The 22,827-nt window shown below is 43.4% G+C and overlaps 1 protein-coding gene across 4 annotated transcripts in view; it reads left to right on the top strand.

The window, feature by feature from the left end:
• Positions 1–22,116, top strand: part of DENND5B (DENN domain containing 5B) — a 104,979-nt gene extending 82,863 nt beyond the window's left edge. For all 4 annotated transcript variants that reach the window (XM_032105910.1, XM_032105912.1, XM_032105911.1 and 1 more), the window contains 13 exons: positions 1,804–1,935; positions 2,880–3,032; positions 3,549–3,627; positions 4,845–4,926; positions 9,463–9,591; positions 10,328–10,449; positions 12,224–12,369; positions 14,003–14,121; positions 15,182–15,369; positions 16,060–16,142; positions 16,288–16,414; positions 17,169–17,343; positions 18,185–22,116. In XM_032105910.1, the coding sequence (XP_031961801.1) occupies positions 1,804–1,935; positions 2,880–3,032; positions 3,549–3,627; positions 4,845–4,926; positions 9,463–9,591; positions 10,328–10,449; positions 12,224–12,369; positions 14,003–14,121; positions 15,182–15,369; positions 16,060–16,142; positions 16,288–16,414; positions 17,169–17,343; positions 18,185–18,368 (1,719 nt within the window). In that variant the 3' untranslated portion in view covers positions 18,369–22,116. The remainder of the gene's footprint in view (positions 1–1,803; positions 1,936–2,879; positions 3,033–3,548; positions 3,628–4,844; positions 4,927–9,462; positions 9,592–10,327; positions 10,450–12,223; positions 12,370–14,002; positions 14,122–15,181; positions 15,370–16,059; positions 16,143–16,287; positions 16,415–17,168; positions 17,344–18,184) is intronic.
• The last annotated feature ends 711 nt before the right edge of the window (positions 22,117–22,827 follow it).

Here is a 22,827-nt window from a genome sequence, read left to right on the forward strand (position 1 = left end):
TTTTTTAAATTTTAATATAATAAGAAGATATACAATGAATAAAGCAAGGTTATCTATGTTTTATACTCTTCAGACTATAACCACACTTTTTATCCCTTCACATTTAAAAAGAAAGATTAGTTTTTCTAGTTTTATATTCCCTGTATTACTTTATCACTGGTTTTGCTGTTAATTTTTGCACTCAGATGGAAGTCACTTGTGAGGTTGCTTGCTGAACAACACACTTTTGTCGTCTGTAACTTTTTTCTTTTATTCCCACCTGTAGTTTTTGAACTGTTCTAAAATCCTTACAGTATTGGTGAAACTGTAGTTACCTAACTGAAAACTTCAGTGGAACACAGCTTTTCATGGCAGAACCTTACATTCTTATCTGACCTGTTGGAGTGATGCTAAGTGATTCTTGTCCAAATTTCTGTGTTGAGAAAATCCAGTTGTGTCAGAAAAGCTGTACGAGGCATTGCAATTAACTTCAGTATGCTTAGATTTTGGTTTTGCTTTTCCCGATCTACTGGAAGGTGTCCATGCCCATGGCAGAAAGGTTGGAACTACGTGATCTTTAAGGTCCCTTCCAACCCAAACCATTCTATGATTCTATGGAATAAATTTTTTGCCCAGACAGAAAGCTCTGAGGATGCAGCAGCCGTAGTGACCTCTCAGTTCCCCAGAAAACCCAGCCAGCAGCAGCAAGAATTCCCTGGAGGGATGTGATCTGCTCCTTCCAGGAAAGAGCGGTCATTGTCACATATCATCTTCCAGAGAGGCATCATTAGCCACACAAAAGCCCACTGTGGAAAGAGAGCATTCCCACACCAGGCTATGAGCGCTGCGTTTCAAGGCTTTCATTTGGCACCATTCTATTACCTTGCTCTTTTTAAGAAGCAGTTACAAATAATGCTTGAACAACATTTTGATAGTCCCAGCCAACTTTTTGGCCTTGCTCAGCATGTAGCTCTCTCACTGATGTTGGTGTCAGAGGTCACTTGCTGATTGGTTTGTGGGTTTTGCCTTAACAAAAAAAAAAAAAAAACCAAAAAGAAAAAACAAGTCCCCAAAAATCAAATCAAAGCAAAAAATACCCTACCTCTGAAGACAAGGAAGTGGAATAGGAATGTTTAAAAGTCTTCAAAAGTCTTCTATTATAGCTTGGGGTTTTTTTAAAAAGTATGTTGATGTTTGTCCATACTTAACAGTTACCATAGTAAAAACATGAATGAGCCCATGTGTCATCTCTGTTTAAAATGAGGTTCAGTTGTAATCAAGAAGTTAATTGAGAATAAGATCAAGTCTCATTTTTCCCACTTAAACTATGTAGATGTAAAGTAATGGAAGAAATCTTTCTCCTTCACTGTGTCTATTTCTGCTTCTTGTAATTTATTTTCAAAGGATTTTTTTTTCTATTCGTGTATAGTCTGGTCACAAATTAGACAATTCTTTTAATTTATTTTTTTTTAAGTGAGAATCAAATAACAGTGGAAAGAACTTTTCTTGGTGTTTTGACTTTATTGCTGAATGAAGGTATTACACTTTATGCACTTGTGCCTAACTTCATGCTAGTGACTAACAGCACAGTTTACTGGCTAATATTGACTGATTCTTTACCACTCAGGAAAATACCTTGCTTTTTCTGTTGTCAAAAGGGATCAATCCATTTCTCCAGCCTGACACCTAAACATCAGACAAATAAAGATTTTGTTTCTAGATTAACACTAGCTCATTTGTTTTCACCACCTTGCTTGCCTAGGAGTAGAATGAGGCGAGTCACTCTGACCTGTACTATCTAAAATTATTCTCTTTATTTTTCAGAAATACATGCAGGAGGCAAGGAGTTTAGGAAAAAATTTAAGGCAGCCCAAACTGTCAGACCTCTCTCCAGCTGTGATTGCACAGACCAACTGGAAATTTGTGGAAGGGTTGCTGAAGGAATGTCGCATGAAGGTAGGTCATCCCCTGTGTGCTGTCCCCTTGATTGCGGTGAGCTTAAATAGCACCTGCAGATGTTCTCCTGGTTCACAGCTGGAATGGCACTGTTCTGTTGGAATCCCTGGGTATTGCAGGGTGGATATCCCTGTAGTGTTTTTCAACAGCTAGAAGAGAAGGGAACGTGTTGTCGCTCTTCTGTTTACACAGTTGAAGTTGATGGAAGGAGTAGAAAGGACAGGAAGGAGAACCAGCATGATCAGACATCTTCTGGAGGATTTCCTTTAATTGTTCATATTTACACATAGCCTAAACAGAATGGCCTGGAGATCCTTGGTCAAAAGGGAAGAATTCAGCACATGTGGCTTGTGCATGTTGTTTATGCAGAGCAAATGAAGTATAACAATTCCTAATATTAAAGAAGCTTTTATAGCCATGGACGTGCAGCTTCTTTGTGTATACTGCTTTACCTGAGTGTTTAATGGTTGTAACAAGAATTAAAACAGAAGCTGAGGAAGACTGGAGATGTATTCTGTACTCTGCTTGGTAGTAAATCAACAGCGTAGAAATAGGACAATAGAAAAAGGGTATAGAAATAGGACAGGTGGCACATGCTCCCCAGGGAAGTGGTCACAGCACCAAGTCTGCCAGAGTTCAAGAAGCGTTTGGACAATGCTCTCAGACACACGGTGTGACTCTTGGGGCTGTCCTGTGCAGGCACAGGAGCTGGACTTGGTCTTTGTGGGTCCTTTCCAGCTCTGGGTATTCTATGATTCAAAGTAATCAAGCAAACATTTTTAATATAATTATATTTGTTAATTTACAATCTCTGCAAATAGATTTGAAGTTTCTCTCTATTAGCAATGGTCTCTAGATTAAGTATGTGTAAGTAAACTCAGCTGTAAATTCTGTCCCTTGTTGGATAACATTCTTAGAAGCTGTTGGGATTTTTTTTTTAATAGACTAAACGCATGTTGGTAGAGAAAATGGGCCATGAAGCAGTTGAGCTGGGACATGGAGAAGCCAATATAACGGGTCTGGAGGAAAATACACTGATTGCCAGTCTCTGTGATCTTCTAGAAAGAATCTGGAGCCATGGTCTGCAGGTCAAGCAGGTTGGTAGCTTGAAACTTGGGACTCTGTGTGTGCAGTACTCTAGCAAATACTGAATGCCATCTCTGCTTTTTAAGCTGCTACTCAATGGTGTAACTCCAAGATAAAGCAGGAGGTGTCTTTGGGATCAGTGTCCCTGTGTCATATTTTGTGAAGGTTTGAGGAGTTTCGGGTGTTTGGGGTTTTATTGGGGGAGATTGTTTGGAGCTTTTCCCCTCTGGAAATTGCAGTGCTGTTGTCAAGTACGTATTTGGTTTATTCCCTTTCAACCTTCACAAGGGAAACCCAGAGGACAAAGGAGGACAAAGAAAAAAGGTGGGCAGTGTGACTGCTAGGTCAGTGGGATGGTCCTCTCTCTTCCTGAGGTTTCATGGCCCAAGAGAGAAGGATTGGTTTTCACTACTGAACATTTTACCCATTCAAATGCCATACCATTATTCTGCCATGTTTACTGGCCATTATTGGTTATTTTTTTGCCTGGTTTATTTAAAGATATGTACTACATATTCCATTTTCAGGGGAAATCTGCTTTGTGGTCCCATTTGCTTCAGTACCAGGAGAGAGAAGAGAAGCAAGAGCACAGTGCAGAATCCCCAGGTGAGTACTTTGCAGGTAACTCCGTGAAGAGTCCATCACAGCAAATGAACTCAGCCATGGGAGGAACAGTGCAACCACATGAAACCCGTGCAGGATTTTCAGTGTATTTCCTTGCTAATACCACATTTACGTTCTGAGACTTGTCATAATCATTGTGGGGATGTCTTGATGTCTGGACAAAGTAGATTGAAATCACTGGAGGCGAAGGCACATAGTTTCCCTCCTTGTCTGGAAAATCGCTTGATGTATGTTCACTACCTTCATTCCCTTTTAATGAGCACTGAGTGAGGTATAAGAAGCAGTTGTCTCCACAAGAGATGATTTCTGAAGAAGCTGGAAGTGTGGAGCTGGGAAGAAGACAGCTGACATTTTTCTTTCAGTGAGCATAATCTGTCTCTCAAATCCCAATATTAATAACTCCATGTTCAGTAAATCTTTATACTGGTGGGTGGTACAGTTCAGAAATTCTGTAATTAATCTCTGTCCATCAGTCTAGGTACTCAATTTGTGCTTTGGCTTGGCCCCTTACAGTCACTAAATGACTTTAGTGTTTTAAGAGAGGTTTTTTGATAACTTTGAGATCTCCCTGCCCCATGGCAGGGGTATTGTAGTAAAACTCTGAACTTCAGTGGGTCATATTTCAAGGACTCTCCAGTTTGGATCCTACAGATGGGAACTCGTATGATCAGTCCTCAAAGAGGCATTTATGGACAAACAAGTCTCTCCCATGAAAGGACTTTTTAATAAGCTTCAGTGAGTAATGCACTAAACAATCTGGCTGGCAGGCACAAATTCCTGAGAGAAAAATGTGTCACCACAAAGTGGTTTGTGCAGAACAGAGCACAGAAATGCATGGCATTCTTTGCATTGAATATGTTACTGTAGCTAATTTTATTTGAGTTGTTCTCAATTGTGAGCTTTCCATAGAAACTTCTGCTAATAAAATTCATTGCTGTACAGATTTAAGTTAAGGTATTTCACATACAAAAAAGGAAGCTAAATCTCCAAGTTCCGTGCTGGATTAAGAAAGGAATAGGTGATATGTTCAGAATTTTCATTTTGTCTACTTCACCATTTCCAGGATAGAGTTAATGACAGTGCACAGAAACAGTGCAGTTACCAGCCACTTAAGATTGTTTTCAGCTGTATGTAAAATAAATGCATTGCAGACTGTTACTGTAGTGTTGTATTAACTTTGTGTATTTTCTCCGCTGTAGTTGGTGGTGGAACAGAAAGACGAAAGTCTGATACAGGAATTACTCTGCCTACATTGAGAGTTTCCCTGATACAAGATATGAGGTATGCAATTTGGCTCTAAAGCGTTAATTGTGGGTTTAATTGTGTAGCATAAGGTAAAGTCCTCACTGGCTTTGGGTCTGCAAAGGCTTAGGAGAATTCAACCTTCTCTTCAGCCCACATTTAAATCTACAGCGTGTTGCCTTTCTGTTTTGAAAAACTTTTTTTGTGTGTTCACTTGATCTGTTTTAGCTAACAGAGAATGAAAACCACACATATGTTACTGGGACTTCTGTTTTCCCAGGGGTGTTCTTCCAGTAATAAAGCCAACTTCTACAAATAACAGCAGATATGTTAAATTCCTTGGTATTTTCAGTTTGTTTCGTTTCATCCATTTTTTAATTACTGACCCAGCAAGTACAGTTTATAGGCAGAGCAAAGGGACATAAAAACCTGTTTGCAATGCTTGAGCAATATTCTTTCTTTTTAACTAGCATTTCATGGCAGATAGTAATAGATGTACAAGTTCAGAAATTTAATCAGACCTAGAATTCGGGTAAGTTTAAAGTTGGGATGTGAAGTTGGGCAGGTTCTCTGCAGTAGACCACAGCCTGGCTCTGGAGACCTTTTCAAGCAGTGTTTGTTTGGAATCAGAAGGATTAGAGAGTCAGAAGAGGTGGAGGTTGGTGTGGCAGCAGCAGGAGGAAGTTCTTCAGGGCATCTCCTTGATCAAGCCACTGCCAGGTCAGGCCACTGTTTTGACACTTGTCTTGCCAGGGCTAAGGATAGCAGTGGGATAAACATGCCATGCAAAGAGAGAAGGAGTAATGTAGTAATGCTCATCTGTAAAGGGCTGAGAGCAATTGCTGGCAATTTAATGTGTGAGACAACATGAGTACTGTTTCTTGTAATACCACATCCTTCTTAGACCTAAAAATATGGCAAAAAAAAAAAATCTTATGGTAAAAATAAGATTAATTGTCGTTAGTTCACAAAACCCTGATTACAGTGATGTGGTTTTTACTATTTGTGTTGATAGATCAGTCAGATTTTTCAGGGGGGAAAAAAATCACTGTACTTCCCACCTGCAGTGTGCAACCTTTTAGTTTGATGCTATGTAGTTTGAGTCTTTTGTTCTGATTTCAAAGAACATGACATGCCATGTAAGGCTAAAACAACATGCAACAGAGGGAGAGAGAATACATACAGTGTAATTAGGGGTGCAGTGCCAAGAGGTCATTTTGAACATGTGTCTGCCATTTTAGCATCCCTCTCATGGGATGTGGCAGCTATCTCCTTAATTCAGTCCTGGGAGACTGACAGGCATGCAGAGGGTCAGTCTGAGGGAAGGATGAAGGAGGATGTGGAGCGGAAACTCCAGTGCTGGGAGGGGAGTGCTGACAGAGGAGGCTGTGTGTGCTCACTGCTGCATGCATGGGTTCTGTCTTCCACGAGCTTCCACTGGAGTAATGAAAGCCCAGCACGGATCTGAGCTCTCTTGTTTGGATCACAAAAGTCTTTCTTACTACTCTTCAGAGAAAAAGTTCAGAAGCAGAACATTACCTTTTGTAGTATCTTGGGTATTCATGATTGTCCACAAACATGTCTGGTCATAGAAAATGCTGGGCAGATGGTGAGTTGAATCTGTCATCTGTAATCTCGTGGCACACTTTCTCCTGCTTGGAAGGAATGCTGCCTAATATTTGTTTGCACACAGAGACCCGGGCTGAAGTTGAAGGATGGGTAATTGTTAAATTGTGGGGCTTGTGGTGCTGACTGAACTAATGGCTGGAGGATTAAGCATTGCCTTAAGCAGGGCTTGTTTCTGATGGCTCATGCAAGGTTATGTAAACAACTTAAAAGTAGGACTGAGTCACAGTCATGCTCTGAATGTGCCCTGAGCCTGTGCTACAGGTACTGTGGTGTGTCCTCTGCCCCCCTAAAAGCCTGGCATCACAGATGTGGTAAGGAAGATGCTCGGGGTGTTTATTTTGGTTTTGTGCATGGAATCTCAATGGCACAAGCCAGTCTGGGGGTATGCCCTCCAGCCTGTCCCCTGGCAAGGATCTGCATCATCTCTCCCACCCCTCTTCCAGCTACAGCCTGCTTCCAGCGTGGCCTCACCCTTCAGGCATTGCTGAGCATCCAACCCAACCAGTCAAGATCAAGGCCTCCCCAAAACTTTTGGTCCAGCTGGATTCAAGTTTCTGATCCTCACCCTTTGGGCAAGCTCTTCCTTACTATCAGCACTTGCTCTCATGCCCATGTCGTGCCTCTCTCCTGCAGGAGCTTGCAGTGGAGGCTGTGAGCTGGGCACTGGGCCCACAGCAGTGATGCTTAACCTGCTGTGTTCAAAAAGAAGGCTGAGCAAAGACCTGCTGCCTCCCTGGCATGAGCTATAGGCACATCCCTGACTGTGCTGGGATGGGAGCGTGCACAGCATCCTCAGGGCACGGCGATGCTGAGAGGCTGTAACCTCTGCTGTCAGCACAGCTGTTTGCAGAGGGTTTGTCTTGCCTTACCCACAGGCTTTCATTTGACAGGGCAAATAGATTTTTCTTTATTACTAATGGGATTAAAAGCAAGTCCAAACCAGGGGAGTTGCATCGAAATGGCTGTTCAGTGCTCTGACAAGAAGAATTTGCTGTGCTGTGGTGAGCATACAGTGCTTACACTGAGGTCACTGATAAAAATAGAGCTGTTCTGACTCTCACAACTGACAGTGAAATAAATTTGGGTTCCTGCATGCTCTATTCTGTTACACTCTGCTTTTGCTGACACCAAGACTGATTACTGAATCTTTGTAATATCTCTGGCAAGCTGCATGGTTGCAGATCTTTATTTTTCCCAAATGCACAATTAATGCTAATCTAGTCTGAACCAGAAACAGGTAATGAAGAGGCACAGAGCGTGCATGGAATGAGGTTGAGTCCATCTGTACTTGAATCTTCTCACAGTGAAATAACATATTCTGTTCAGTGTTTCATGCTAGATGTAATTCAAGCTGAGCACTCGGGGCAGGGGGAGGAAGGGGAGGGAGATGATAGTCTGTGCTTTGATCTTCCCATCTCAAAAGACTTGAAATGTCTGAGGAGAGTGTCTCAACATGATGTAGTTGAGTGTAGCGTGCATCCTGTTTCTCAAGGACTGCAGGGTCACGTGTCCAGCTCTCTGCTGGAAGGTCTAGTGCTGGCTGCCATGCTCTGAGCCAGGAAGGGCTTTCCCATGCCAGGAGCAAGGCTTCAGCCTTGCAGGTCAGCCTGGCACAGAGCAGTGCTGCTGGGCTGTGTATGCTCCTCATTTGTGCAGAGCAAACTCATATTTCTGGACAGCTCTAAGTTGTGCTTTGCAAATTTGACCTAAAGGTCCTGGACCTGCTCCGTTAGAGGCTCTGTAAACAAGAGGGTAGTTTTCTCAAATAATGTAGGGACTAAATATAACACAAAGCACACGCGTGGGTGTAACAGATGGGGGAAAGCACGAGACAGTGAGACTATAGTAGTCAATGTAAAAAGCATCAGTCACAGCACTTCCTTTGGAGTAAATATTGCCACATTCCCCAACACTCAGCAATGCGTGGAGGGCTGTCAAGGAAGTTGCAGGAGTCGGACAGTAAATCGCAGCTGGGACTAGTTCAGACTTCTGCTGATGGTACTTCGAGCCTGCCATGGAGGTTTGGAGGGTTGAATTGCCTATGCATTTAACATGCAGAGTGCATGAAAATTAAGAAATTGTAGTCTTTTCTTTCCCTTACTGGAAACTGTTACTCATTTTTCTGGTGTATTTAACGAAGTGGGGAGTTTTTGGAAGCGGCTTCACCCTGCCATGGCAGTTCTCCTCCTCTTCTAAAACTCCCTGTGCTCTAAAACTAGAGTTTCTGGCATTCTCCAAACTGAAATGTGGGAAGTTTAAAAAGGAAAAGCAAAACTGTAGCAGAAAGCCCCTATGGAACAGTTCTGCTTTCCTGCAGATGAAACATATGGAGGGCTGTTCAAATTACCACTTACAGGAAAGCCTCTTATATCCCTAAAAATGGGATTCTGCTTGCAGCTTCCTGTTGCTGTTTTTGCCTCAGCAGTCTTCCTTTTCTCAGATGTGCCATTGCTGCTGCCTGTGAGGGGTTTGTTAGAGCCTTCAGAGCCAGTGTGACTGGGAGAAACTCTCAGGATATGTGTTTGTTCTCTGCCCTCCCAGACACACCCGCTCAAGTCAGCAGCTTGAGGTGGCAGCTGAGATGTAACTGGGTCTCACAAGGTGGCTGCTTTAAGCACTAGCAGTGTCCATGCGAACATCTACCCCTGGCAGTGCAGGGGTAAGCAGGTTTACCCCTCCTCACCTTGGCCAGGCAAACACAGAGCAGCTCCTATGGCCTGCCATGCCCAGGAAAAGCTGCAACATGTCCTCATGCCAGCCTGGGGCTGCCAGGGATCTCATTCCCACAGTGCAGGGTTCTGGAGGGCCCTGCTGGGGATCTCTCTAGAAATTATGTCAGAAGACATTTTCCAGTTCACCTGCTGCATCATCACACTGGATGTTGCCATTTGAAGCATGTAGAAGTTTTATGATTCATCTATTTATTTTCTTCCCCACACATTTCAGGCATGTTCAGAACATGAGTGAGATAAAGACTGATGTGGGGCGAGCCCGTGCCTGGATAAGACTTTCTCTGGAGAAGAAGCTTTTGTCTCAGCACCTGAAGCAGCTGCTTTCCAACCAGGCACTTGCAAAGTAAGCCAGCTCTTTTCTTCAAATCTTCACTTTCACATTGTGAAGTGGTGTCTTAAGGTGCTGCTACTTGGGGTGCAGCCAGGCACCCCGTTTGGGTACTATGGTTTCCAGCTAGAAGGGATTGAAGGGCAGCAGGTAAATGGGAGAGCTGATTGTGCCCACCCAGCAGGGCAAAATTGTACTCATTTGCATGGAATACGCATCACGAATTTCAGGAAGGAGGCATCAGTTCTTGGTTAGATCCCTGCACTGATCCAAGCCACACTGCAGCCCTATGATCCTTGAAGTGACAGAGTGGTGGGAGGACTCCAACTGCTGCTTGGTGCCTTCTGCTGAGTTTTCTCTGTCACAGTAGGGAGCAGAACTAAGATGAGGTTATTACACGAGACCATTCCACAGTGGGAGGTTATGGGGAAGAAAGGAGGTTGCTGTATGTTAGTTCAGATCTGCTGCTGTGAGTAGTGTTAGTTTTTTATCTGTGCTTTGCAGCAAACCCCAAACTGAGATGAGCTCAGTAGCCTTGCTGTGGGAGCGTGGAGCAAAGAGTGCTCTGTAAAACACATGCAGCACATTTACATGCCCTCGGTGGGTTCCTAGCAGCTTCTGTTACTGGGGAATCATACCTCCCATTGAGAGCCCCTCTTCATTTGGTGTTTTGAGATTCAAACACCTTTTAAAGATACATGGTGCTTTTTCAACAGCAACAACAAAAATGCCATTTACTTGTTTCTCCCAGGAAACTTTACAAGCGTTACGCTTTCCTGCGCTGTGAAGAAGAACGGGAACAGTTTCTGTATCACCTGCTCTCACTCAATGCTGTGGATTACTTCTGCTTCACAAGCGTCTTCACTACAATCAGTGAGTTGGAGAATCAATTTTTTTCCCTCTGATTAAAAATTAGTTGCTGTCATGATTTGTAAGAGATGATGTTGCTGGTGCCTGAGTAGCTGAGCCCTTATCTGGAAGCCTTGGTTGTTGCTGCAGGCTCAGGGGTGCTGGGTGTTGCTCTGGGAAACCAGCTGGAGAGCCAAGGTTGTGTGGGAGTGCTCTGGATAAGAGCATTGCACAAAGGAAGGTAATCAGCAGAGAGTGCTGCTCTCTGTACAGTTTCTTTCATCTTCCCGCCCAGACAAGTCCTCTATCTCCTAATGCTTCTTTCTGGCCTTCATTAAGTGTGCATCCAAACAGCCTGCTCTCTTCAGACTGAGGAGATGGAAGATTGGGGGATTAAATACTTTGTGCTCCTCGGTGTATTTTAAATGTATTTTTGTCTCTTCTTAAATGCCAGAAAGATTCCCTTTGTCACCCTCTCTTGTAAGGAGGAGAGCAGAGATTTGATTGATACCTGAGAATACATCTTTGTCTCTCCAGTACTGGGCAATGCAAAAAAGCAGGATCCCAAGAGATGACCTAATTATTTGGATTCACCTGGGCAGCCCTTATTTTTAAATTCCCTGCCTGTTCAGAGTGAAGTGAAGCAAGTTTTACATGGCTGTCAAAACAGGCACTCATTCTACTTTTTCTCCTTTTAAAGTAATAAATCCCCTCAGAACAAGTGCAGTGCATTCATCCTTGATTACCTATTTCTGTGGGGCATCCAGCTTGACAGCTTCCTCCTGTAGGACAAGTGCTTGGAATTTGAGGGTATTGTTTTGAGTGCTTGGAATTTGAGGGTATTGTTTTGGGTGCAGTATGATTGGATGGCACACAAAACTAAAAGAAGCTGGCTTAGCTTCCCCAGTCAAAAAGGCAGCTTGTGAAACATAAGGGGAGAGAGAGTCTTGCAGTGCTAGAGGTGCAGTGTCAGAGTCAAATCCAAATTGGGGTGGGTGGCAGTCCTTGTCTTAAGCATGTACAGGTGGTACAGATTTAAAAGCAGAAGCATAAGAGAATAAGAACAGGAATAGGAAGAAGAATAAACAGGGGGATGTCCACAGAGACACACCATACTTGAGACTTCGGCTGTGGTGTCACCAGCCTGCCAGCCATTTCCTATTGCAGCCTTTCAGTACTTGAAGGGGGCCGATATGAAAGATGGGAACAAACATTTTATCATTTACCTGTTGCAGTAGGACAAGAGGTGATGGTTTTAAACTAAAAGAGGGTCAGTTTAGGTTAGATACAAGGAAGAAGTTTTTTGCATTTTGCGTAGTGAGACCCTGGCACAGGTTGCCCAGAGAAGTTGTGGACTCCCCATCCCTGGGAGTGTTCAAGGTCAGGTTGGACGGGGCTGTGAGCAGTCTGGCCTGGTCGAAGATGTCCCTGCTCGCTGCAGGGGGTTGGACTAGACGTCCTCTAAAGGTGCCTTCCAAACCAGAGTGTTCAGTGATCGTGCCACTCCTTTCCCCGTGGCCTGCCGTGTGCCCCATCCTCCCGCAGGCGGGTGCGTCCCGTTCGGCGGGGCTGCGGAGCGGTCCCGGCTGTGCCGCGGGGCTGCAGCTCCACCGTGCGGCACCGCTGCCCTTCACCCCCGCCCACAGCGGGAGCGGGCTCCTGCCTGGCTTCTGAGACGTGGAACGAGAGCTTGCCTTCAAGGGAAAGGCGTGGTTTGCCAGAAATTGCGTTTACTGTAAAGGGGATAAAAAAATAAATAGATCAAGACTAATGTGCTTCCCCCTCTGCCTGTTCTCAGTGATCCCTTACAGGTCAGTGATAATTCCTATCAAAAAACTAAGCAATGCAATAACCACATCAAACCCGTGGATATGTGTGTCAGGAGAACTGGGAGATAGTGGCGTCATGCAGATTCCTAAAAACCACCTAGAAATGACGTTTGAGGTGAGTATGTGCTCTTCACATTTTCCTTTCAGTTTGAAACGTGCTTCCAAATAAATATTAATTTGTTAAGGGGTTATTAAGAGCACAGCATTTCAGATTCTGTCCTGATTTTCAACGTCACTGTAGGTTCAAATATGTACAGGAAAACAGCCTGCCCCTCCTGTGTGAGATGAAGGTTTCCTGTGAGCACACGCCACTTTTAACCACAGGCATCACTGCTGTCCCTGTCCAGCCCAGGATTCCTCATCTTGCAGATCTATTTCCATGTCTCATTCCCTTCCACACCTTCTTGCCTAATTTTCCATTTCAGTGGTCATTTCCAACTCCTCATCTCCCTTCCAAGTTTCTTTTCCCTTCTTTCGCTCTGTTTATCTAGTACCACCCAAGTCCCTTTTGACCTCTGAACAGTCCCAGATTTCTTCTCAGCCCCTTGTCTGCCATTGCTCTTCAACTTCCCAGCCTCAGGTGCTGTCCCTGGCACACTGGGAGCTGCCATCCCCACCGGGCTCTCTCCTCCAGGCTTGCTGGGGTTTTCTCTTTGCTTTCCCCTCTGCTTTCCCACCCATCAATTACAGGTTGGCTCAGTGCCATGCCAAAGCAGCTGGTAGCGGGAATTGCAGGGAAAAGCCCCATCAAGCTCCTCTAGCTCCGGGCTGTACCATATCCATTAAAGAGTGATTTTGTAGGAAAATCTGCTACTGAAATTAGGGTTGTATCCACTGAGCATATGCAGACTGATCTTCAACAACAATAGCAAAAAAAAGCCTCTTGCCAAATATAGGTCAATTTTGACATGGAGAGGATATTTCTGAGATAAATGCCCACGTCTCATTCAGATATTACTATTTTGTAGAAAAGATCTGCAGGCTTCTAACAGGCAAAATGACATATTTAGATATTTCTAAGGACCATATTGATGCTGTTCTGGATTATTCCTTTAGCTGAAACTTTCCTAAAATATCGACTTGGGTAGCCACCCACTACTGAAAATGTCAGCCCAAGCTGCTTGTTTGGCAGCCTCAGAAGCAGTGAAAACCAAGGTCTTTCAAGGGAAGCGTTTAGGTGACGTTAACAGATGTTGTTGCCAGCCCCACCTACAATTACATATTGCACTGGAATTCACAGTGCCTTGTTTTCCTTCTTCTGTGTCTTCGTGATGCTGTGTCTCATGTTAGAGATTTTTGTTTGGCCCAACAATCAAAGCAAATCAATCTTTGAAAATAAGAAAGGATTTAGGGTCTGCTGCATAGTGTAGAGTGAGTCAGCTGAAGGTTAGTATGCTCCAAATGCATTTTTGAAAAGCTATTTGTATTGAAGATCAATTTCTTTTGCAAAAGTATGCATTTTTATCACCTTAGCTCAGAAATGTGTAATTAATACTTCTCAGAAGGATTCAGAGTGCACCCAACAAAGAACGTAATCTCTTCACAAGCTTTTAATAGTTTTATTTCTTTTCTCCTGTCTTAATTATGCTGCTTTTCAAAATGCTCTGCATGTTTGGTCGAAAATACTTACTCTATAAATAAAAGAAAACTGAATAAAAGCCTGTATTTGAGACCATATGTGTGTGTGTGGTGGGGGTGTGTGTTGTCTGTTCTTTTTTAAATGAAGCAAAAACTGTTACTCATTTCAGTGCCAGAACTTGGGGAAGCTGACGACCGTTCAGATTGGCCATGACAACTCAGGGCTACTGGCCAAGTGGCTGGTTGATTGTGTCATGGTCAGGAATGAAATAACAGGACACACGTACAAGTAAGCAACAAGTTTTAATTCTCCTTGTCTGAAATTCTTGTTCAATTTAGAGAAAGCAAGAAAGCATTCACCTTCTCCTTCACTCTGATTGGGGCTGATTGGGGTCCCTGGTAGGGTTGGGTTGGTCTCCCCCATCCCCACTTCTCTCATTTCAGAAGCCTTGGTGGAAGTCACGTAATCTGATAAATATTAAATGAGATTTGAGTGCAGGATTTTCTTTGCATCTGTCTGAGACAGGACAGACAGTATGGATACTTTTGAAGTGATTCATATGTTTGTGTCTAATAATTAAATCTCTTGATTTAAAGTAGTGTGGTAAAATTGTGCACAAATTAACTCTTTAAACCCCAAGAGCTGAAAGGGTGGTCTAGGGGAAATATTAAGAAAATAAAAGGTTTTGATGATATCTTAATCTTCTATTGAGTACATAGGTCTCTGTCAAAATGATCTCCTAACTCATCATTGGTTTTACAAAACGTGGCTTAGCAGACTTAATTTTTTTAAAAATGTGAACTTGGAAGACTGTAATTCAGAGAGGTGAGCTCCAGATCTCAGAGTTGGCCACAGCGTATAGGGGGAAAGTAGGATTACATGGGATACAGTGACTGGGGATATGAACATGTGCGTGGATTTTATTAGGGCTGTGTATGGGATCCAAAAGCACAGCAGTAAAATGTGAGGTGAGGTTTGAATATGAGGAGATGTCGCAGCCTCAGCTGGGGGGAACTCTGTGGGGATTTGGTTGTTCATCATCACAACGTGCCTAAAGGGTGAATATCAGTTGTGGTTGCAAGTGAAAAACAACTTGGTAGAAAACAATGTGTGGACCATGAAATATGTGTGTGACCCAAACTTTGCCTATTTCCCTGTTTCTAAGGACGATCAGTTGTGGTGCAGGGGCTCCTCCTGCACCAAAGAGTTCTGCTTTGTGAGAATTTTCTCGGAGCTAAGTATTCCCTGCCTGTGGGCAGTGTTTATGGGGTGCCAGCTGTCCCCCAGCTTTGAGATCAGGCTGCACTGTGTGTGTGGCTGAGCTGTGCTTGTCCTGGGCACACTGCAGGTTCCCCTGTGGACGGTGGCTGGGAAAAGGCGTTGACGATGGCAGTTTGGAGCGAATACTCATTGGAGAGCTGGTGTCCTCCACGTCTGACGAGGAGCTGGGAAAGCAGTGCCGCACCCCGCCCCAGCAGAAATCTCCTACGGTGACTCGGCGGCTGAGCATCACTTCCCTCACAGGGAAGAACACCAGTAAGTCCTTGCCTTCCTCCCCAGGGTCATAGAGAAGGGGGCAGCTGCCAACTGCTGGGAGAGAAAAAAAAGCTGCTGTGAACAGGAGGGTTCATCCTGAAGCAAGGCTTGGTGCAGAGCAGCAGCTGCAAGCTGATGAGCTTTTCCTGCCTTCCCTGGTTGGTGTTTGCTCTGTGACGTACACGTTGCCTCTTTCAATGTCCCCTTTTGACTGTTGAGAGATAATAATCTCTTTCTTTGGAGCATGGAGATATGAGATGAGGGAGGAGGAGGCAGCAGAATTTGCAGTAGCTGATGCTGCTCAGCCTCCCAGCTTACTTTGCAGTCTGTGGGAAGACAGGCCTTTCTCAGGGCAGCTCAGAACTTGATGTGGCTGCTGTGAACTGCCTTATGGCAGAGCTTATCTCTGGAGGGACCCTTGTGCACATCAACCTCACATCCCTAAAATTAGCTTTTATGAGTAACTGCACTTGGCTGCAACAGGACACGGGACTGTGAGGGTCACAGGAGGCATTCTCTGCTAAAGCACGGAGATGGGACAGTGTAGATCCTGTTCATACATCTGTCCAGCTCCTGTAAAATTAGAGGACGTGACTGCTGAAATGTCAAGCAAGGAAAGATTAGCCTCCAGGAGTAATACAGCATTTAAAACCAACCACTTCAGCTAGTCTGCTCTCCATCATTTCACAGAGCCTAATGCGGGGCAGATCCAAGAGGGAATTGGGGAAGCCGTGAACAATATTGTGAAACACTTTCACAAGCCAGAGAAAGAGGTAATTCCTACTTTTCATTACTTGCCTGTATATTTTTATAAACAGAAATGACACTGAAGTACCAGTAGATGTACTACCTTTAGATCTGAAGTTTCTGCCATCCAAACAAGGCAAGTTGTACTTACCTACTCTCCCTTACCCACAGAGAGGGAGCCTTACCATTCTGCTGTGTGGAGAAAACGGTCTGGTTGCAGCACTGGAGCAGGTCTTCCACCATGGATTCAAATCAGCTCGCATTTTTCATAAGAATGTCTTCATCTGGGATTTCATAGGTAAGCTGGTATGTGATCTGGAGGAGAAAGCTTAGGGCAAAATGACTCCTCACACGCAGACCTTGGATTCTCATCAGCTAGGGTGCCATTTCTCCTGCCAAGCACCTGCTCCAGGTTGCTTAAAGTCAATGAGAAACCCGATGGAAGACAAGAATTACTAAACTCTGTGTAAGAGAAGAGTGTGAGTCTGTGTAGAAATTTAAGAGTTTGTAGTTCAAATGGCTGCTTTCCTGAGAGAAAGAAGATGGGCTGGAGTAGAAGAGTGATCAGTGTTAGAGGGAGAGCTGGGAAAGGGCAGGAAGTGAAAGGTTTGGATTTTTAGTTGTTTATGAGAACTCTCCTAATCACTGCACTGGTCTTCTGGTGATCCTTACCTGCAGGCCTATGTAGGGGTAATTTAAGATGTTCTTTCTCCCTTAGAACAGGCTTGCAGGCTGAGATGCTTAGCCTGAGGGTAAATGCTTACTCAGAAAAAGTGAGAAACCAAGGCTGATGGTATCACTTAGAGTGAAACCATTGAGAGGTGCTCTGGTGCAGCTCCTTGGTGTTACCTGTGTTAGACATCAGCCAGACTGACCAATGCTATGCCATGTTAAAGGTGGAAGTGATCACCTACCTATGGTCTTCAGAATCAGGAATCCATAGATAAGCTGTGGAATAGCTCTGAACGGGTGTTTTAAGGATTCCCTTGTGTGATTCTGTGTCACAATGAAGTGCTTCTGCTCACTGGGTTCTGATGTTCTCCCTACCACAGAGAAAGCTGTTGCTTATTTTGAAACCAGTGATCAGATTGGAGACAACGAGGAGGCCTTTTTGCTTCAGAGATCTTCGTGCAAAACCTTCTGTCATTATGTGAATGCCATCAATACAGCTCCAAGGAACATTGGAAAGGATGGCAAATTCCAAATCCTGGTTTGCCTGGGGACAAGGTACCGAACTGCTCTTCATTATGTGTCCTCTGGCATTAGACTAGAAGAATATTTTCCCACCGTTGTTATTACCTTTAGTTTTCCATTTTAGGACATCTTACACCTATCTTTTATCCAATGCCTATCTTAGGCTGCTTTAGTACTACGTCAAGAGTTGGAGCAAAGAAGCACTAATAATACATGGCTAGTGTCTAAACTGCTAAAAATGTTTTGAGCTTTTTTGTAACTGTTAGCTTGACAGTCATGTGTATGAAATCTGTCTTGAAATGCTATTTTTGATGAAGTACTGACTTCAGGAATGTGGAGTTCCTTTTCAGGAGCTGGTGAATTTCTAAATTCTCATTCAGTTGCCTGTGAAAATGGGATGTCTGTTATAATTTTGACAGAACTGTTCTAGATGAACTTTTCTTTCCTAATAGGGCGTTTTCTTTCTTGCACTTGGGGAGGGGCAGGAGGGTGGAGCTTAGTTGTATTTTGGAGGGTAGAAATTGGTATGTCTAGAAATAAGTACCATTTTTGTCTTGTCTGTCTGGATACTTGGAAAACCAGTTGGAAAACAGTCTGTCAGATTTTCCTCAAGTTATATTTTCCCTATTCCTGATCTGAAAATGTTGCTGAATTTTTACAAATGTCCGATTCTGCTAGTATCTTTCAATTCTCATTTCTACAGTAGGTAGTATTTTACTAACCAAATCAAGGGTTGCAATTACACGGGAAACTTGTACGTGCAAACAACACGCTAAAAGGGGCTGCATGTTTAGGGTCGTGTTCTTGGAGAAGAATTCCAGTGTGAGATCCGTTGTACTTGGTGCTAAAACAATGCCTGTCCTGCCCTTTTCAGGGACCACTTGCTGCCTCAGTGGATCCCGCTGCTGGCAGAGTGCCCGCCCATCACGAGGATGTACGAGGAGAACGCTCTCCTCCGGGACCGCATGACTGTCAACTCCCTTATCCGAGTCCTACAGACATTGCAAGATTTCAACATCATCCTAGAAGGATCACTCATTAAAGGAGTGGATGTTTAGCATGGCTTTGCTGAGAACTTCATTACTCCTTTCCCAAACAAGCAAACCACAATTGGAGACCTGTCAGGACTTGAATGCCACGGTAGTGCACCACTGTAAGGCAAAGCTGCTGGTGGAAGCAGGATTGGGAAGCCCAGATGGGGACTGGCCTCTAAAGCTGCAGAATGCTAAGATGCAGTATTGTAGTTTATTTGAAACAGAAATTTAGTACAAAAAATAGAGTATTTTCATGTGTTAGATGTGTGTAAATACGCTATCTTCTTTAAGAAATTATATTACTCTAAGAAATTTTTCTTAGACTGAATGTTCTTGTTCTGACTATGAGTAGCTTAAAGCAGGGGAGAGTCTTGGGGGAGGGAGGGAAGGACCAAGGTGGGAAGGGATGCCGCTACTTGCTTGTGAGGAAGAAGCCAATCAATGTGTAAATACAGTGCAAACTCAGCAGGGCTTTTTTCAGGTATTGCAAATTAATACAGCAAATATCCTTATGTAGCCATTGTGATCGTGTCACTCTTGGAAACGCTGTAAGCATATGCTGGTTACCCTACTGTACATGGTCTCTCTTAGTTTGTTGTTTGTTTGAAGACTCACCTTCCCACGCAGGGAAGTCGTGAGTCGTCTTTTTTTTTTCTGTAAGGTCTTCTGTGTCACTCCTGTTGATCTCCAAAAGGGGAAACAAGTGTTGGAATGCTTAAAACACTGGAGGAGAGGACTGCTGTCAGCCTTAGAGCCTGAGAGTATGAGACACCTGTGGAAGCTTTGCTGCTGCAGCCTGAGATGGGGACTCAACTCAGTCTGTCCCTTCCCTGTCTAGATGTTCTCATGGTTCACCCTCACCCTCAGCCAGTTTGTGTTGTGGATGACCATTTTTTTTTCCATGGTGAGGAATTTGGTTTATACCAAATTCTTGCTGTACTTGAGAAGAATCATTGCTGTAGAGCCGCAAACACTGCTGTTGCTGTGCTACTGAACTGTATCAGCTGGCTTTGAAATGCTGACAGGTTTTGAGTCTTCCTTTATCCTGAAGAATGAGTGTTCCTAGGGGGAGTACAGGATCTTGGATTACTTTTTTTTTTTTTTTTTCCTTGTTATCCAGCTACAAAAAGAAAAGGAATTAAGCAAAAGGAGGAAGAAAGACTAATTTCACATTGGTGTTTTGAGGCTTCTCTCTTACACTCTTTCCAGTTCATGTGTTACTAATACACTGCATATATAGAGATACGGTGAGGAACTGGGAGCCACTGTATGATACAAATTTAACAAGAGGTTATGTCAGAATCACCTCGTGAATACCATGCAGCAGACACAGAGTGTGTTTTCCATTCTTGTGGATGGGAGTTGGAAGGATCTGAGGACATAGGTAGCTTCACCTGGTTTTGATTTTTGGAAGTTAGTTTAAATGTAGGTTTTTGTTTTCACTTGTTTATTCCCTGTGATCTTGGGCATTTGGTCAGTGGATTCTTTGGATGTCTCAGTGTCAGCTGAGGCTTGGGAAAGGCCCCCTGGTACTGTGTGTTGCCTTGCACTGTGCTCTCAAGTGGCATTAGGAGGGGCTTGGCAATGGTGGACAGTGGCAGGTCTTGGCATAGTGTGCATGTGGTGGAAAGAGGGATGGGAGATGAGGAAAAGGAAAGAGGGTGAAAATTAGGGTTTGCTTTCTCACCTGCCTTTTGTTAAGCTTCTCTGTTTTCCTGTGGTCCTTCTGCTGCCCAGTTCTTAGAACATCCCTCACTTCAGTGTCAAAGCTTCACGTCATACTCCCAGCCAGAAGAAAACTCCTCGTGGAACTTTGTTTCATTGGAGAGTTTTATGTTATAGAAGTCTTTTTGTTTCTAAGAAAGCAGTAAAATAACACTGTCAAGGAGCCTTTGACTTTAATGGGGGTTCCAGTTTTCAGTAACCATTCTTTCCTCCTGGGCTTGTGCTTCCTTAAACTGACCAAACTCATCCCAAATACTGTAGGCAGCACTGCCATGTCACTGCTGTGGGTGTGAGTAACTAATGTAAAGGCTGTGAATGGTGTCTTGAGTTAGTAGCCAGAGCCCACGGATGTGTGACATCTCTCTTACGTTTCCAGAAATGTGAAATTTGGGGTGTTAGGATTTTCTGTGTAGCCAGGCATGTCTGCTTAAAGTCAGCAGACAATGCATGACAGCCCTTCAGCAGCAATTGAAAATGTGTCCCTGTACTTAATTCTATCAATGAATTATACATTTAGCACCAGAAACCATGTGGCAGCATTATTTGGTAATGACTGCTTAGGATGTTTTGATTTCTATTACAACTCAGGCCTTTCATGTCTAATGACTGCTATACAGGATTTTTTCACGCCCAACCCAGAGTCTAAGTGACTTTCATTTTACTGAAATAACCACCTCTTTAGTCCTTGGATTTCTTCACAGCATCATCTGCATTTGCTGGCTGGATGCTTCCCAAAGTACACTGCTGCAGACTTCTCCAAAGGCTACGTATGACTGGAGCAGTCCTAGCATTCATCTGACATGACAAGGATTAAGTGCAAGCAGGATAAAGTAGAAATGTAGGCACCTCTAAAGGTTATTCATTTAAAAGAATAAACCACACACAGAGAAAAAAGGCAATAACTACATTAAGTCTTTCTTAAGTTAATAGAAGTCAAAACCTGAGAATTTTTAAAATTCAAATCAGGGCCTTTCCCCATTTCAGACTACATTAAGAAACCTTTAGCACTTAACACAACTTCACGTCAGCTTTTTCAGCAAGTGTTGACTTGTTTGGTTTTGTCAGGTTTCACATCGTATTAATAATAATACAGTAAAAATTATGTATGTTTCATCTTTCCTTGTAGGCAATAAACTACTCCAAGATATGTTGAAAGGGGCACAGCTGAGTGCCTCAGTTTCCTAGAGGAGTAGTTACTTGACAGCCTTGGGAGAACAGTTCTTCATAGTGAATTTTTATTCTGCCATGTATGATTTTTTTTTTAGTGGACTACTTTTGTTTATTGGAAACTGAGAGGTTTTTTCTGTAAGGTTTTCAGAAATCATTCTACCCACTAGAATGGTGAGAAACCCATCAGGATTCTTCTAAGCTAACACAGTTTTTACTTCAGTGTTAAAGCACCTTCTTTGGTTGAGAAAGGGAATATTGGAAAAGACCAAAGCTCTCTGGTATCTGCTTTTTAAAAGAACAAAAAAATCCTATCCAATGCCCGTCTGCAGATGTCTGAGTTTGCATAGTCCTGTTCTACTAACAGCCAGCGTGGTAACTTGAGGGAGTCAGAGAATCAGATGCCTCACTATGTACAAAATGTGTATTTATAATTCTCTGAAATAAATGAAATTGTACTGTTTAGTGAAAAACCTACTCATGTTTATTCCAAGTTGGTTTGTGTAATGAGCTATCATTGTTCAAAAATGTGTTTTTAGGGTAGTTCCGCAGCAGCGTATTTGAGAAAATTCCTCCTTTCAATCAAATGAAGGTGCTCATCGTGAGGGGAAATATTGTGTGTTACACTTGTAATGTACAAATGTGCCCTGTATAGCTTAAAATGATCCCTAAATGTCTCCATTAAGTATATTTTGTCCTTACATTATTACTAACGGAATAAGAACTGGATTATTTTCAAGATGACATTAGTAAAAGTATTGTTCTATCGAGCACTTTAACATACACACCACAAACCGACATGGGTTTTTCAGGTTTTGAAGTACATTGAAATACAGCTTTTCATGCTATGTCCTTTACAAATAAAACTGTGAGAATAATGGTTGGTGTCACTTTCTCCTTGCAGAGGAATCAAGAGATTCGGGTCTCAAGCCGAGGAGCTGATCTGAGCCTGGAGGGAACAAACTGGACAGAATGATCCAGCTGGTGCTGACTGGTACTGGGAACTTGCTGGAGCAAAGCTGGGGAAAAGGCGGTGTGAGGGGCTGTTCCCAAAACCAGCCCTTCTGCCTCCCCTGACACAAAGGGGAGGCAGAGACCATGCTGAGCATGAGCAGCTCTTTATTCCAAGGCTTAGGTGGAAAATGTGGCTGATTACAGGGAAGAAATGGGATCACAGTGAAGCTGAGCTCTGACCAGGGTAGCGTTGGCTAGGCAACCTGGATTGCTTTGCCCTTGGCATCTGGGAGAGCGGGGAGAAGGAGGATGGGATTAACTTGTAGCAAAGAGTCTCATTCCTCTCTTGAGATGAGTTGCTCTGATATTAGAACTCAGGGTTAAGATGCTGGAATGAAGCTCATGCTCTCCAGTCTGTCAGGTAGCACGTTGTGGAAGAAGAAAGGTTGATGGACAAGAGAGAGATGGATGCCTGCCACAAAAAAACATTAAAAAAAAAGAAAAAGAAAAAATATTGTGAAATGCCCCCTCTTCTAAGTTGGACTGGATTTTCAGAAATTTCCCCCATGTCCCTCCCAGCTTTGGGTATGCTGGAATTGGCAGAAACAGGAGAATTTTTGGAAACTTTGACAGTTTG

The sequence above is a fragment of the Corvus moneduloides genome, chromosome 4, assembly GCF_009650955.1.
Source record: "Corvus moneduloides isolate bCorMon1 chromosome 4, bCorMon1.pri, whole genome shotgun sequence".
NCBI classification, from domain to species: Eukaryota; Metazoa; Chordata; class Aves; order Passeriformes; family Corvidae; genus Corvus; species Corvus moneduloides.